The sequence below is a fragment of the Lotus japonicus genome, chromosome 1 (assembly GCF_012489685.1).
Source record: "Lotus japonicus ecotype B-129 chromosome 1, LjGifu_v1.2".
Lineage (NCBI taxonomy): Eukaryota > Viridiplantae > Streptophyta > Magnoliopsida > Fabales > Fabaceae > Lotus > Lotus japonicus.
In genome coordinates this window covers 2860711-2874786 of record NC_080041.1, presented here as the reverse complement: position 1 = coordinate 2874786, position 14076 = coordinate 2860711, and the positions used below count along the sequence as shown (strand labels likewise).

General features: G+C 35.8%; 1 protein-coding gene across 1 annotated transcript; it reads left to right on the top strand.

Annotated features, from left to right (window-relative positions):
* The first annotated feature begins 9075 nt into the window (after positions 1–9075).
* LOC130733066 (65-kDa microtubule-associated protein 1) lies at positions 9076–12803 on the top strand. Its single transcript, XM_057585117.1, has 10 exons — positions 9076–9337; positions 9528–9621; positions 9723–9926; positions 10013–10264; positions 10387–10602; positions 10827–10982; positions 11061–11372; positions 11757–11844; positions 11971–12119; positions 12296–12803. The coding sequence occupies exons 2-10, from the start codon at positions 9550–9552 to the stop codon at positions 12593–12595; spliced, it is 1749 nt and encodes a 582-aa protein (XP_057441100.1). The 5' UTR covers positions 9076–9337; positions 9528–9549; the 3' UTR covers positions 12596–12803.
* The last annotated feature ends 1273 nt before the right edge of the window (positions 12804–14076 follow it).

Genomic DNA, 14076 nt, shown 5'->3' with positions numbered 1-14076 from the left:
GCGGTCATTCCGGCGAATTGCATGGCTCGCGATGGCTCTGAGCCTAGGGGTGGTGGTGGTTGAACACCATGGGGGCCTGAAAGGACTGAAAGAAAAGACGCAGATCTTATTGCCTGCCGCCGCCATCGAATAGGTGAAAGTGGTGGTTCCGACCATGTGGACCTCTATACGGTGGCCTTGAGCCTGGTGGTGGTTGGACATCATGGCGCCTGAAAGGATTGCAACGAAAGCCATAGATCTCGGTACCTATCGTCGCCGTCGAAGTCGAACGCGGTGGTTCCAGGGAAGTGCACATGTGGTCGCGATTGTTGTCTTTTACAACAGTGTTTTGCTGTCTTTATCATCTTCATTGCCCAATTTGTAAAGGGAATTAAACTTTTCATGTATTCTATCGGTGATTGAGATGGAGCATTTCAAATGTTTTGCTGTTGTTGAAATTGAAGATGGAGCATTTCGATAGTTGCTATTCAGATTTAGGGTTCAAGGTGGATGGGATTTTATTAAATCTGAAGTGGAAAAATAAATCCAAAGTGGAAAAAGGAAATCCAAATGTCAAATTTTGATTGAAAAACAATAAAAACTGGACCTAAGCAACTGTATGTAAGTTTTGCCCATACACTGGAGGCTGTTGAAATGATAAACACTTACATGCTTGGCATGGTAGCTGCACCATAACATGAATATCTGAGCTCCGACTCTGCCTTGCGATTTAATGAGGATTCTGAAATTGAGGGTGAGTGGTATACAATAGAATTTTTGAACGACGTTAAAAGCTTAGGAATCACTAACCACAAACTATTATTGAAAGTAGGTCCTCCAATCATGCTTTTGAGAAATATAGACCAAGCAGCAGGTTTACGCAATGGAACCAGGTTAATTGTGGATGAACTTGGTGAACGTGCTATTGGTGCTACTGTTATCACTTGAACACATGCTAATGACAAAGTGCACATTTCAAGAAGGAACCAAGTCAATTCTAATTCCAAATTTCCAATTAAATTCAGAAGAAGACAATATCCGATTGTTGTATGCTTCACGATGACTATAAACAAATGCAAGGACAAACACTATCTCAGGTTGAACTCTTCCTTCTAAGGTCTGTCTCCACTCATGGTCAGTTATATGTACCTCTCTCTACAATACGTTCAAGAAAGAGTCTTAAACTTTGTATACTGGATGTAGAGATGGCACTCGCGCTGGGTGGGGACGGGGAGGGCCTCCCCACTCCCCATCCCTGCATCCCTTCTCTGTCCCCATCCCCACTCCCTATCCCGTAGCGGTGTGAATTTTCACCCCATCCCCACCTCCCCACAGGTCCCACAGATCCCCATTGGGATCACTAATATATCATTAAAAAAAATTAAAAAAATACATAAATTTATACCTGGACCTCAAAAGTTTAAATATATAAACCACATATTTTATTACCTCAATAACATCTTTATCTTCACTAAAAATATGTTGTTCAAACTGAAATTTTGAAGTACCTAACTGGCCACGTTTACGATCCTTTATATTTTTTATTAGCTACTTGACTTTATTATTAAGAGTATTATTGAATTTTTACCTATGCACATGGAGCGGGGATCCCGCGGGGCGGGGAGGGTGATCCCCACTACTGGATGATTCGAGCAAACAATAGACCAGTACTGTAAATGTAGTGTTTAAGAATTTTTTTGAAATTATTTGATATATACAACATAATTTCATTTATTTATTTCATTTTTCTCTTCATATATTATCATATGGTTGACTTATACACGATTAACTTATTTATTATTTAGGCTTAATTGCAGTTTTGCTCCCTTATCTTTCACCTAAGTGCGATTTGGCTCCCTCATGTTTAAAACGAGCGATTTTACTCCCTCAAATTCTAGTTTGTGAAAATTGGCTCCCTCCGTCTATTTGCCGTCAAATTTCAGACGGAATTTGCTTGTTGCACCACCAAGGATGACGTGGCTTTGCTAATTGCACCACACAAAATGACACATCGGTAAATAAACAAAATAAAAAAAAGCAAATAAATTAAAAAAACAAAATTAACCCTAAATGAATATTTTTTAAATACTAATCATTCTTTTATCATCTTCATCCCCATCGGGCTATCACCTGCATCCTCCTTCTTCCATCATCTTAAACAAAACCCAGAAAATCAAACCAATACCGAGAAAATCTTGGTTTAATCCTTTAAACAAAACTGAAACAAATTGAGTTTGCTAAACAAGCCATATTATATTATTATCCTTTGTGATTTAGTCACTAACTTCCAGTCGAAAAACACAATACCAAATTTTTGGTTATGCCACGAGCAAATTTGGGAAGTTGAAGCAGAGAAGTGAAGAGACGAAGAGCTTGGTTTTCAGATACGGGAAAAACTTGGGTTTTAAAACCTGAGAACAAAACCTTAATCTGACTCACTTCTCACCCAACCTCATCTTCAGATCCATCATCAGCCACCTCCATTCTCACCACCTCCACTCCCTTCTCAGCCCCAATTTTCTTCTCCTTCTTCTTACCTCTCCTTAAACCAGAACCCCAGCCACCATTAAATCCAACACCTAGACCTGAAATCCCCACCCCCTAAACGAAAACCACCACCCACAAATTCAATCGACCTGGAGATTAAAAAGATGAAGAGAAAGACCTCACACTCAAAGACCCATTCAACACACCACCACCTTTCTCATAGCCATCACCTTTCTCAATAAAGCCACCATCTTTCTTCTTTGATTTGAGTCACGGTGGGTTTGGGGCTTATGAAAATGAGTTTCACGACAGATGTGACAGTTACGGGAGGGCAACTACTGGTTTTTCAGATCTAGGTTTTCACAATTTTGGAAAAATCTGGGTTTTCAGATTTGGGTTGAATCTCTAGGTTGGAAGAAGTAGAAGAAAAGGAGGAATGTGACAGAGGAGGAAGAGAAAACAGAGTTGAAGATGAACGAAGGGGAGAGGAGATTTGGGTTTAATTATTATTATTATTTAATTGTTTGTTTTATTTATTTAGTGAAGTGGCATCCAAGTGTTCAATATGTGAGAACCATGTCATTTAATGAACGCCACGTCAACCAACTCCGTCAAACTTTAAACGGCTAACTAACAGAAAGAGTTGATTTTCACAAATTGTAAGATAAGGGAGCAAAATCGCTCGTTTTAAACATAAGGGAGCTAAATCACACATAGGTGAAAAATGAGGGAGTAAAACTGCAATTAAGCCTATTATTTAAATTATATATACGAAAACTAATTTATTTATTAAAAAAATATAACATAAAATTAATTTATTTATTAAAAAATATAACATAAAATTTCGTGCAACGCACGGGTTATAGCACTAGTTCGTTATATGAATGGAAGATGTGCCCGATGGCTTGTTTGGATTCTTTGTGATTTTCGCTCGCTTGTTTGTTGCTGGTTCTTGTGGTCTGGTGCTTTTATAAGCAAGGTTGTTTGTTTGTTGGGCAGCTTGGGGTATTTCTAGTTTAGCTGTTGGGTTTTCTGTTTCTATTCTTTTTAAGTCTTTTTCCTTTTCTTGTATTTGGGTTTAGCACCCCTTGTGCTATATTTAAATACAATTCATTTGATTATCAAAAAAAAAAGGCATACTAGACCACAAATTCAAATTTTTGCAAAAATATTTGTTAGAAGAGACATGCAATCGTTTCTTGAATATACACTAACATTCATCATTTAAAAAAAGATTTTACCATCCAATTGTGTATATGAAATGATTTGTTTTAGTAATTTTTTATTTCAGTCACTAGCATATGTATATGGATTTTTTTATCAATATTCAATATCAGTTGTCGAAAAAATAAATTTTTGAAATTAAAATTTTGAAATTTCAAATATACAATTTTTCAGTCCTTTACCTATTTATTATAACTAAATTTTTATAAAAAAAAAATGAATCCATGATATAGAAAAAATGATTTTTCATTTTTTTTATAAGGAGAGGAGAGCTTTTTCATAAATTTGAATGAAATATGATATAATAACCATATTTTATTTTTTTAAAGAATAATAACCATATTTTATGAATTGCCTATATTTATTTAAACACGTAGGGCAAAAAAATAAGTAGCTTAAAATCTAGCTATTTTAACTAAAAACACTTTAAAAGGTAAGTTTTTGTTTTATTCATAGAAAAACAATACAAATAAAATCTCTCACAAGAGAGTTTTAACGCTCAAAACACGAACCTCTATATCCTTAACACATGTACGAGCCCGTTTGGTGGTTAGGATAGGATATTAGAGGATAGTAATCATATCATGTTGTTATCTGTTGTTTGGTGCGCCCGCTGGATAGAATAACACTATCATGTCCTATATCTTATCATGTCCATCATTGGTAAAAGTTATCCTGAGGAGAAAGTTAGGATAACGTCAGGATAAGATATCAGTTATATCTTTTTTTCAGTATCCTAACCCAAAATTAATTAATTTCAATATTTATATATTATATAGTTTATAATAATATTAATTAATAAATATAAAATATTAATTTAATTAAAATAAAAAAAATTAATAGTAAAATAGATTAATGACTTACAAATATTTATTTATTAATATTAATAGACTAATTTTATATTTTAATCTCATATTATTTAAAATTGTTTCTCTAATTATATAATAATTTATAATTTAAATATAAAATAATTTGAAAATAATTTTTTTTAATTTAGTTAGTTTTTATTGTTTATCATGTGTCACGACTAAGTGAAAAACAGTTTATTAAATACATAATTTTAATTAAAATATAGGATCCCTTAAAAAAGGCTAATTAATGAAAATTAATTTAATTTTAGTTATTTTAAAATGTAGATTCATTCATGAAAATGTAAAAAAAATAGAATAATCACTTTATAAAAATAATAATTTAGAAAATGCATAAACTACTTAGACTATTTTTAAAAAATATAAATAATATTTGTACATTTAATTAATTTTATTATTTATCACTTGCTACTATTAGATAAAAATAAATTAGTTACTTATATATTTATAATTTTAATAGACTAATTAAAAAAATATTAATTTTATAAATTTTAAATATATGTTCTTATTTATAAAATAAAGAAATTAATATACTAATTACTTTTTCAAATTTTTAATTTAGAAAATTTAAATTATAAAAAAATCATGGATTTCTATTATTTATATCATATCCTATTATTATTTTGTCCACCCCAAACACAGGATAGGATAAGAGCTTATTCTGCTCTTATCCTTTCCTACTTGTATCCATCTCTCTATCATATCTTGCTCTTATCATATCCTGACCACCAAACGTGTCTGTAGTCTTATATCCGACACCTGGTCTAGGAAGCCAATAGCCAATTAGTGGTTGCATTGCACGCTATAAGGATCCAAAGAATTGAAACCAACCAAATAACACACCTCAATATATGTTCTTAATATCTCTAAGATCTGATAGAGTTTATTTCTTCCATTGTAGCAACTAATTCTACGCAATTTGTCTCACAAACCACATGTCTATGCCCACAGTTTCAGACCTAGGAGAGCCCGTGATTAAGCGTTAGGGCCTCAGTGATGAAGGTTTCCTCATATGGCATGACCCGCCATGCCAAAAGTCCAACAACTATGCTCGTCATGTGCACCTCTCCTTGTTATATATAGCTTCCATCAGCGTTAAGTTTTATAAAACCTTGCGCGGGAAGAGTCCAAGTCAAACTCAATTTGTTCCCGCCAACATCAACCAGATCAGGATCCAGGTACCCGATGAAATTGTCATGGTAATGACATGTTCTCCTCCACACCTCGCTCACGGTGTAAAGATTATCATCTAATAAAACATTGTTCCGCCATTTTCAAACACCCCATAAACCAACCACTAATTTACTACTATTCGAATAACTGGTATGCTCCCTAATCCAGTGCATAAAGTTATGGTTCATAAAATTGGGCCAGACTTAATGCATTGGCAATGCATGAGAGCAATTATGCAAGCAGCGGAGAGCGTCTTCCATGGGGGACGAACACCGCGAACATGCAGGAGAAGCCGCTAACTAGCACTTGAATCTAGTGGTGCTGGAAGTACATCATGGAGACAAAGCTATAGGAAAAACTTAACCTTCTATAGAATTTTGAGCTTCCATACCCAGCCCCAATTTCTAGATTACACTAATGTCTGATTCTGATTCACAATTTAGAGATACAATCTCTCACTCTATAAACACTAGTACTACTATTGTTCCAAGCTCAACCATCATCACCCATACTGGACATGGAAGGGGCGATGCTATTGGAGAACGTCTTCATCTCCCTAGCAACCAAGGACTAAGAAGATCTAGGTTCCGGCGACCATTCTCAAAAATGTTACTCAACTTTAAATAAGCATCTAAAATGTTAATAAACGGGAATTGTAGTGCAAGGGGCCCGAATCAGCTCCAATATTAATTGTACCAAATAGAGGTCATGCCATCTCCAACACGGAACTTGAAGCCACTTTTTATCCGCTCTATTAATGCGTTGATAGTGAGACGGTGAAATAGTTTCACGATTATAAACTGTGGAAATATCTCATTAACACTGAAAAAATCCATTTTTAAATGTTAAGTATAATCACTTCTTACAAAAGTATTGACTTGTTTAAGAATAAATTAATAATAAAAGATGTTGAAAAGGACCTTACAAAAATGCATTAATATATAACCTTCCTCTTAGTTTCAAAAAAAAAAAAAACCTTCCTCTTGTATCTAAACTTGGATATGTATTGTAAGACACCGATCCGGATTGTACTGTCCAAAAGAGAAAAATTGCGTTCATTATCAGCTGAATGTTTAGTTGAAATGATCATTAATGCAAACAGAACAACTAAATACACGATGATTCAATGCACTTCTGTATAAATTTAACTTCAATATGAATCATCCAAAACAAATCTTAAACTGGCTAAATATATATAGCAATTCACAATTGAAATAATAATTGAATGCATTGGTCCATGGACCCATGCATGTGATTTTTCTAAATTTTCTACTCATGAACCAATTTTTGTGTGCCATATATAAACACTGCACAGCACCACGTTGTTCTGAAGCTGTGTTGCTAAATACATATATTTCTCAATAAGAACACTGAAATGTAGGCCATCCCAACAGAGACAATAATATGGGATGGACCATACCCATTATTTTAATAATGGATGATGCTACGTAAAATCATAGGCCAAATCATGACCATGAAAATTTAATCAATAATGATCGATACTCAGAAACACAAAATTGTACAGACATTCAATAGACACTTTTATTTTTGTTTTCGATCTCTCTTCTCTACCATATATATCACACATATTAGTTATTTATCATCATTTCTCATTCTAGATGTCGGTTGTATGTCTACATTGTGCGATGTTTAGGCAGATGATTTTTCAAAATTAAAATGTAAAAAAGATGAATGAATGTCGTCACGTTGCAAAAGCTTATTATGCGGTAAACAGAAATATAGGTGGCTTCACAGGATGGTGTCATTACTCATTTGGACAGAGACGTGTCTGATTCGTGATGACACCCCCAACCTCTGACCATGACCTTTGCCTTTGCCCCATATCTGGTTTTCCTTTCCTTTCTTCCCCTTTTTCCTCTTTTATTTTTTTAAATTGTTGTCTCCCTTAAATAATTATTCTTAACCAGTTTTAAAAAGGGAGAAGATACCACTTACCAGCAAATGCCCCTGTCATTTAGTTTGATCACAGAATTAGACTTCCTTTAGTCTTTTGTTTTGGATTTTAGCCGTGTCGCAATACTAGTGTCATGTCGTATTTGGTGTATGTGTCAGAGTTCGTGCTTGATAGGTTAAGTGAAAGTAAAAGCCACACGACTTTCACATATAACTTTTTAAATTTTAATAAAAGTGTAAAAATGAGTGTTGTCTCTCTCTCTGATGTTGCTCACCTCTTCCACCAAACAAAGTTATCAATCTCACCTCCCTTCTAACTCTCTCTATCTCTCCCAAACTCTCTTTCTTCAAACAAACAATGCATGAAAATTCGGTTGCGTTCCCGAATGATAACTTAAGTGGTAAGAGTTAGGGACATAAGAGCTCGTTTGATATGTTGTATAGTATAAGACTTGATTGTATTAGGTCTGATAAGATAAGACCTGATAAAAGTTTAATATTATACAGTGTTTGGTTACCACACTGCATAATTTAGTGGCGTCAATGGTGGTGGTGGTAATACTATACAACGTTTGGTCACCACACTGTATAATCTAGTGGTGGTGGTGGTAATTGTGGTATTTGAAAGGTAATGATTGTGGCAATGGTGGTGGAAGTAGTGACAGTAGCGACAATGATGTCAATGGTGGAGGGTGGTGGTGGTGGCGGTGGAGGGTTGTGGCAACGACGATGGTGGCGGCAGTGGTGGCGGAAGTGGTGGTTGTTGCAGCTGATTAAATATATTCATGTAGTTTATACATCACACTCTTACCATGCCTTATCTTTTTTTTTTTTTTGATAAGCCAATTGTATTCAAATAAAGCACAAGGGGTGCTTACCCAAATAAATATATTCATGTAGTTTATACATCACACTTTTATCATGTCTTATCTATCTCTATATTCTATAGGGTGGATTAAATAATCCATCATTTTAATGTACAATAGAAGATTGATGTATAACCTTATACAATGCAATGTAAGCACCAAACAATGGATAATTTCATAATGTATTGTATAAGCTTATACTATCATGTCTAATATGTACCAAATGAGTCAGGGTTGAGTGGGATGAATGGTGAAATGTTTAAATCCTGAGGATAACTAATGTTACTAACTAACAACTAACATTTGACTATAAAAAAAATGAAAACTCGATTGTGCCACGTCACTAAATGTGATACATATATTTCTCTATAAACTTAGGAGAGTTTTTATAATTTTATTCTGGGAAGAACTAAAATCAAACTTGGCTACTAGTATTTGAGAAAAAGAAGATAATTAATTAACCCTAATTGTTGAGTTAATTGTTTTCTGTCTTTTAATAGTGTCATATGTGTAAATAGTGGGAAAGATGTGAGTGAATTTGAAATTCCATTTTGCAGAGAAACAAACAAGCAGAGTAGAGTTGGAGAGAGAGAGAGAGAGAGGAAGAGAGAGAAAGGTGTTGTTGTTTGGTGGCGGGTCCATGTTTCATTTCCCGCACTGTACTGTACTCTCTCTGTTCCTCTTCTGTACCTTCCTTCTAATAATCTATTCTCTTCTCTCCATCATATAATATCATCATCTCTCACTCTCTCTCAGAAACACTCTCACTCTTCACAGTTTCGTTTCAGATCTGAAACCCTAATCCTCCCTCATTCACACGCTACGGTAACCATGCATTCTTCTTCTTCTCTCCACCTCTGCTCAACTCTCTACTTGCTGCTTCCATTTTCCCCCCTCTGAACTTCTCTGTAGCTCGATAGCATCCATTTCTTCTCTTCCTCTCAGATCGTACTGTGTTCATATCAACTTCTCTGGAAACAGAAACAAATTTCAATTTCTTTTTGGTGGATTGCAGGCTTGGTTGCTGTGGAAGTTCAATGGCACTCACTGAAGCTCAAAACCCTCTTATTGTGGAAAACACTTGCGGTTCATTGTTGAAGAAGCTGCAGGTAACTAACTTAACTTCATTCACCTGTTGATCCAACGTTACTGGTTATGTACATTGTCTGCAGGATAGTGAGATTAGTTGATTTCGTTTTATTCGTTGTAGCAAATATGGGATGAGGTAGGCGAGAGCGACGAGGAACGGGACAAGATGCTTCTTCAGTTAGAGCAGGAGTGCTTGGATGTGTACAAGAGAAAGGTTGAGCAGGCTGTAAAATCTAGGGCACAGCTGCTTCAAGCTTTATCTGATGCTAAGCTTGAGCTTTCGACACTTCTATCAGCTCTTGGAGAAAAGAGCTTCGCCGGAATTGTTAGTAACTTTGTATTGCCAATCATAGTAGCTTTGTGGTGTATTTAAACTGTTTTGCTATGCATTTTAACCCCTTTCTTTCACAGCCTGAGGACACTTCTGGAACTATCAAGGAGCAGCTTGCAGCTATAGCACCAGTACTTGAACAGTTATGGCAACAAAAGGAAGAAAGAATCAAAGAGTTTTCTGATGTGCAGTCACAGATTGAAAAAATATGTGGAGAGATAGCTGGGAGCTTGAACCTTAATGATGTTTCACCCGCGGTTGACGAGTCCGACCTGTCGCTGAAGAAGTTCAATGAGTATCAATCTGAGCTCCAAGATCTTCAAAAAGAAAAAGTAAATTCTGTTATATTATACTCTCCAATAATGTATCAGTTGGTCCCAAATTTGAAATGTTCATTTGATTTCATTCGCTAAACAGCACATTGAGGGTTTTATTGCATTGCTTTGTGTGGCAGACTGAGAGGTTGCACAAGGTTCTTGAATTTGTGAGTACTGTACATGATTTATGTGCTGTCCTTGGTATGGACTTCTTCAGTACTGTAACAGAGGTTCATCCAAGCCTTAATGATACGAATGTTGTTCAATCCAAAAGCATAAGCAACGACACTCTAGCTAGGCTTGCTAAGACTGTCTTAACGCTGAAAGAAGATAAAAAGCAGAGGCTCCACAAGGTAATGCATTTAGAACTCTGTTTTATATCATAAAATATGGAATGACTGTTTAGCTGTATATGCTTTCTACTGTTAGTATCTTTTGCATCCTATGATTTTTCTCTTGCAAAATATTCCATGTATCTTTTTAAGAAATCCCTATGAATTATGACTGTGGCATGGGGATATTCATTTTTGCTTGACCTTTAATCTATGGTTTAATTTGACCTGTATAACCCTTGCAGCTACAAGAATTAGCTTCTCAATTAATTGACCTGTGGAATCTAATGGATACCCCTCCAGAGGAAAGGAGTCTATTTGACCATGTTACCTGTAATATCTCAGCTTCAGTTGATGAAGTCACTGTTCCTGGTGCCCTTGCTCTGGATCTGGTCGAGCAGGTACTTACTATCTTCTGAAGTTTATAGTTTTGAGCTCCTTAAATGATGCTAACTAATGATTTTGTTCTTTTTGTAAAGGCTGAAGTGGAAGTTGAGAGACTTGATCAGCTGAAAGCTAGCAGGATGAAGGAAATTGCTTTGAAGAAGCAAGGAGAACTCGAAGAGATATTTGCCCGTGCTCATGTAGAAATAGATCCAGAAGCTGCCCGAGAGAGGATTATGGCATTGATTGATTCAGGAGACATTGAACCAACTGAGTTACTGGCTGACATGGACAGTCAGATAGCGAAAGCGAAAGAAGAAGCTTTAAGCCGAAAAGATATATTGGACAAGGTTGAGAAATGGATGTCAGCATGTGAAGAAGAGAGTTGGCTTGAAGACTATAATCGGGTACTTATAGCCTCCCTTCTACATATTTTTTCTCTGTCTATGTGTCTGTGTGCCATGTGGTTGGGGAATGGGGATAGAAAGCTTTGGTGATAGAGGTGAAGTAGTAATATTCTGATCCGGGCACTTGCTATCTTGTTAATAAAATTTAAAATCCTTTAACCTGATGCAATTGGCATTTGGCTTTATTCTATAGCCTACAAGTTTTAAGTTTAAAATAAAATTTAGATTTGCCACTTGATAAGAAAATTGAAAGTGGCTTGCCCTTTTTCCTAAAGTTTATAAGTTAGCTTTGGCTTTGACGCAAGTTATGATCATCCCATAAAACTGTTACATAATCCTTGTTGTTTGGATTATAATTTTACCCTGACAACCTCTGTGAAACAGGATGAAAACAGGTATAATGCGAGTAGAGGCGCACATTTAAACCTCAAACGTGCAGAGAAAGCTCGGATACTGGTCAACAAAATCCCAGGTATCTATAGAATGAGAATACAACCACCACATAATACTATCAATATTAATTCAATATGCTGTCAGTGTAACAAAATGATGCCACATTATTGGGATGGTTAACTTTGTTTCATCTGGTGAAATGCAGCTTTGGTTGATACATTGGTTGCTAAAACCCGTGCATGGGAAGAAGAACATGACATGTCATTCTCATATGATGGTGTTCCTCTTCTCGCCATGCTGGATGAATATGCCATGCTCAGGCATGAACGGGAAGAGGAAAAACGAAGGATGAGAGTAAGTTTCTTTGATGATATGATTAAGACATGAATTTTCAGATTAATTTTAGCATTTGCGAATAATAAACCACGAGCAATAATAAAACTGCCCACCTTGGCCTTTCTGCTCACTATTTTATTTGTAACATAGAATTCTATTGAAAAATCTTAACCGGTGGACTCTGCACTCTGTAGGACCAGAAGAAGTATCATGAGCTGCAAAACACAGAACAGGAAACCATCTTTGGTTCAAGACCCAGCCCTGCTAGGCCAGTCAGTGCCAAGAAGGGAGCTGGTCCTCGTGTCAATGGAGGAGCCAATGGTACTCCTAACCGGCGGCTATCGCTTAATGCTCATCAAAATGGAAGCAGGTCCATATCGAAAGACGGTAAAAGGGATAATACTAGACCAGTTGCTCCCGTGAATTATGTGGCCATATCAAACGATGCTGCTTCCCAAGTTTCTGGTACTGAACCCATCCCAGCATCACCCTAATAACTAGCCCTATAATTCATCTTTGTAGCATTGTAGTATTACTAGTTACTGCTTTAGGAATATAATCTGAGTGACAAGTAATTAGAGAGGAACTATTTTGAGCTGTGTATGTTAATGTTTGCCATTTGGAGGTTTTTTCAATACATGTTGGCTGAACCATTGAAGCCATTAAATATGAAAGTATACATAGGCTGCGTTTAAAAGAGCATCTTTGAAATCATCTTATAGTATAAGTGCTTATTGTTGTATTTTTGTGATATTTCGGATGTTCAAATGTCCACAGTTACACTACACTGTCCAATAACTCCGCCGTCCGAACTTCGGTAATAGTATCTCTCACCGTCCAGCATTTTACATGTGCACCGTCCACATTAAACGTCCAACCTTCCAGCCTAGATGTTAATGTGCTATTCTCAATAAAAGGAGCTCCTCACTTCACTCCCAAATCACATCTCAATACACAAGAAAATCATACAGTTCTCTCAGAAATGAATTTTTTTTCAAATAAGCTTATGAATGAACGTCTATGTGATCAATACAAGTGTAAGTGTTTTATTTTTCTCTTCACCTCAAGTCACTCGTAGTAGTACTCCTCAATCCTCATTTGTCTGTTTCACTTTCCATCTCTATGCGGTCAAATACGAATTTCCAGATCTCTATTGTATCCCTGTGATTTGTGATGTCTCTTATCTGGCATGCATGTCACTAGTAATAGAAATTTCATAAATATTTAAAACATGGTACGAAGTACAAACAATAAGATGGTCAAATAACGTTTTAGATACGCACTGATTAGTTATGACTTACGATGCGACACTTCACTTTCATTGTTTTCCTCGACGTAGGACGTACCATACTTCAATACTTGGCTGTTGGCAGCTTTGACAACTTTCAATTGGTACATTTTCCTCTAGTCATATGTTTATTTTATGCTTTTATCCTTATGAATTCGTGCATGGAGTAGTATTTAATCAAGTATGACTCTTATCATTTACCTTGAAATTAATAATTCAAAAAAGGTTTTAAAGGAATCCATGAAAAAACAATGGTGCCAAAGGATGTGCTCGTTTTTGGTGGTCTGTTTACAACTTTAATTAAACCAAGCCCACTCTTTATCAAACGAGTTTGCAGTGGATCGGTTCAAGTGTGAAATAGACTACAATTGTATTGTAAAATATGTTTACATAATTTTTTGTGATGCTACAATTTAGATAAATATGTTTACAAGTGTTTGCTATTCACTATCCAGTGATGTTACAATTGGAATTTCACCTACATTTAGAAGTTTTGTGAATACCAAACAAGTCCTTAGGTCCAGCTACTCCTCCACCAGCTCCTACGATCTGAGCCACCATAACCATCAACTCCGACCACTCATTCTCGACCTCCAGCCATCCACCCAAAACCTTGGTACTAGGGAAAATTGAAGATACACCACAGAGAACCAACATTCAAAGCAGTGATGAAAAATACAAGCCAAC